A 3,828-nucleotide genomic window follows, 5' to 3' on the forward strand; every position below is an offset into this window, starting at 1 on the left:
TCATAGAAAAATAAGAATATTGCTAGAGCTCAGGCACTCTCTGAATCTTCCCTATAAAGCATACAATTAATGCATATCATACCTGCTTGAAAAAACAAACAAACAAACAAAAAACCCACAGCAAAACAACATATCCTCTTTTGATCTGCAGAATTTATTAGACAAAATGTCCTCCCCCACCAAAAAATACCTGATATAACTTCCTTTATTTTGTCCTCAGGACCAAAGGTGCCCCCTTGATTGGTGAGGAGACTCCAGTGGTGGTAAGTTTCATATTTTCACGTAAAAAATTGCGCTGTCGAACTGTGGCTGATCTAATGTAACTGCTAGTAGAAACTATTTTTGCTGGCCTTGTAGGTGGTGTGGTCTGTGGAGGCAGCCCATTGATTTCATACGTCCACTGCATTGATCGTGTCTGAAAATAATGAAAACAGCCGTAGAAAAGAAAAAAGGCAGCGATCAAATACCCTGAAAATTTGACAGTGATTTACCACGCTACATTGATTTCAAAAGATATTTATTCTTTTACATGTAAGGTACTGGAATAACAAAGAAAGAGAATTACATGCCTGGAACACAGAGACCTGAAATCACATTTAACTTCATTCAGGAGCAGGGATAACAAAGACGAGGAATTTAGCTTCCTGACTGATCTAAAATTCCTTTTTTATTTGGTAAAACTCATAACTCTGTATGTTGCTCAAAGGTAACTAATCCACAGTACAATGTAAATGCCTCTATACTGTAGGACTTCACTGCAGCTCTGGTATCGAAAAACACCATCACGAAATGGTGGGATTTTTGCATTAAAACAATGAACTGAACTAAGCGCAAAGGACTTTGAGTACGCACAAGAGAATTGCAGCTTCATGTCGAAATGTCTAGTTTGAAGAATATTTATGGGAATTGAAAATGACAATTCATTTGCTTTCTGGTTATAACTGGTCTCTAGGAATGGAGCACGTTTCTGTGTCATGTCTTGTGAGGGCTGAGTACTTGATCCTCACTGAGTACGTGATTCTTGCTGTTACGATGCCTCCCACCCATCCATACCTAAGGAGTGTTATTGATACACGTACGAAGGCCATACTGCTATCTCCCATGTTTCATTTGTGTCCTGAAGCAGAATTTGTTTGCTAAAAACTCTTGTGTAAGTATCGCAGATCTTTCAGTCATTTTTCTTCTTTCAAACTGTACCACTAATTCTTGAAAGCAAGTTTTTATTCCATGTCTTAAGCATTTTCCTGCTTTTACATCTAGGAAAAGGTCTCTTCATGGTTTTCAGTTTTCTGTTCTCCTTTCTCTTTTAGAACTGCCCCCACACACACACACACAAACAAGAGAAATACTACAAAACCTAAAGATTTCTGGTGATGCATCATTACGTCCAGCTCTGTGCTACACAAAAGAAATCGAAGTGCTGCATGCCCACTGTAGGCCGGCAGTGTCACCTATTCACTCGCACTAAGTGGCTGGAAATCCCAGGTTTTAGGTTTGGGGCTTTTTTTGCTTTAAAGCCAAACGTTATAGGGAAGACTAAGTAAAAACACGGCGTGGTGTAGGTCTATTAAAATACGTTCATACAAGTGATTTTTTTTTTTATTCAGAACATAGCGCATGCACATGGTACATACGTACATACAGTAAAGAGTGCACATCAGACTCTGACTTTACAGCCTCGGAGGAGTGGAGTCACGTTAAACAGTGACATTTCCAATTTCTCAGGATCTGCCCTTCCATGTCTGGCACCGCACTGCAATCACACAGCCGTGCCGCTTGTGGTTCTAGAGCAGGTTCATTAGTGACCGGCTTTTGAATCATGCTGCGCTGAACTACAGAGGCACGGCTTTGTCATCATCACCTTTCTCTCCTGCTTCAAGTCACAAAGATTTATCGTTACAACAGTTGTGATCCATGTAATTCATCTCCTGTGTAAAACTAACTTAATCCCTAGAACAATCATTTGTAGATAAAACCATTACACCTAACATCAGCGTCATTTTTCATCTAAGGAAACAAAAGGTCAAAACGGCTGCCTATACTCTCAAATCGATCCGAAATCAGTGCTGGAGTCAGCCTCAAAGCCTGTGAGCTTTTTCTCAAGCGTTTAGTGAAGAATCCAGCCTGTGACGTGGCTGCCCTGTGGCCTTTTTGCCCGCTCCAGTGTGAGAGCTCTGCTTCTGCTTTGCTGCTGGGTGTCAGTACACCAGCAGATTTGGCCTACAGAGAGGAGCAACAATATCCGTACGCATTGTGCCAGATTTTCACACTGCGTAAATGTGATCAGTCCCCTCCAGTGCAGAGTGTGTATATTTGTAGAGTTAGTTATTGCATTCCGCCAATTAAATACTGTCCAGGTGAAGCACTACGAAAGCACTGAAAAAGGGGAGAGCAGTCAGCCTTCTCGATCTCAAACCTTCTCTACAGTCATCCCCTAACTAGAATAACAGAAAAGAACAAAAAGGTTGTTAAAGTGTCTCTCTATGTTAAGTTTTGTTAAATATCAATTTTATATTTGCCTCTGAAAAAGTTTGAATCGACGATGTTTACCTTTGTTATCTTTCATATGCTCCTTCCTGTTGTTCCAATTGTTACCCCATCGTTGCTTAAGGATATTTAAAAGATCCCACTGCAAGCAGTTTTGCGCTCATGCTGCAGCTACTCCACTTCCATTCCAGGAAGAATCCAGACCGTTAAACCTTAACCCCTTCGGCACAGGCTTTGCTCTCTGCTGTACCTACACAGCGTTTGTGCTCTTTCACACGCAGGCTGCACTTACAGCTCTTTAAATGCCGTCATCATATGAATCTCTAACTGTGGGGCTTCTTGTTAGACAACTGGCTTTAATCGGGACTTTGGTAACTGAATATACACTTTTCGGTGCTGATGTTGAAAGAATAGGTGACTTTTTTGCTGTGTATTTTTAAAGAAACATCTTTAAAACCTCTACTTCAAAATTGGCAGTACTGATTTTACCGAGTGTCTTCCGAATGAATTCCTTTATTCAAATAAGATTAGTAAGCGTAAGATCTTACTAGATATTTCACCATGCATGCATAATATTTTTAAACTTTCATTACTGTTCTGCTAAAATCAAAATCTAATTTAAATTGAATATTATTCCTGTGTCGAACAGGCAGATTAACTCATCTTTATTCTCAACCTTGTTTAATACTGTGAAATGATCTAGCAACTCTGCTGACTGTAAAGACAAAATCCAGCACAGGCGGGTGTGACATGGAACAACACCAGTATTTTATGTCCATATAGAAAAGCTGTCATTTAAAAAAAAGGTAAATCATTCTCCAAAGTTAGCTAATTGGTTTATTAACCTCAGTACAAGATTAAATGCTTTATCTTTATTTAGTATGACAGATGAACAATTTAGTTTAAAGCAAATTTAACCTCGTGGTCATATTTACTGTGTGCAAGTCTCACTGATCCTTCAAGGTCAGAGAAAAGGTATGATGGGTGTTTTTCAGGCAACGACTTCAACTGAGTATCAAGTTTCTGAAAAAATAATTTCTGTTCATGAAATCCACACATACTGTAACTTTACTGTCCATAGTGTTAGTGATTGTTTGAAGTGAGATTAAACAAAAGTAGTGGACCATGCCACGTCTCGACGTCATTGATCACCACCACCAAACAATCGATGAAGCCTTCTGGGTAGTAATAGCCCTTTGCTAATTTCCCGTTTGCTAGACAAATACCCTAGATTGTAATTTCTGTGAAAAAAAGTTTGTGCCTTGGTGAAAAAATATGAAAATATTCTGTTGCTGCTGAGGCCTGCGCCAGGTGTCATTCTGTGGCAGGAGAGATTGCTCT

General features: G+C 39.6%; 1 protein-coding gene across 1 annotated transcript in view; it reads right to left on the reverse strand.

Annotated features, from left to right (window-relative positions):
• Positions 1–205: 205 nt before the first annotated feature.
• The window catches only part of LOC104499973 (chromosome unknown open reading frame, human CXorf30), a 29,092-nt gene continuing 25,469 nt past the window's right edge, over positions 206–3,828 (reverse strand). The window contains exon 8 of the mRNA XM_010143557.1: positions 206–415. Coding sequence (XP_010141859.1) covers positions 206–415 — 210 coding nt within the window. The remainder of the gene's footprint in view (positions 416–3,828) is intronic.

The sequence above is a fragment of the Buceros rhinoceros genome, unplaced genomic scaffold, assembly GCF_000710305.1.
Source record: "Buceros rhinoceros silvestris isolate BGI_N320 unplaced genomic scaffold, ASM71030v1 scaffold449, whole genome shotgun sequence".
Lineage (NCBI taxonomy): Eukaryota > Metazoa > Chordata > Aves > Bucerotiformes > Bucerotidae > Buceros > Buceros rhinoceros.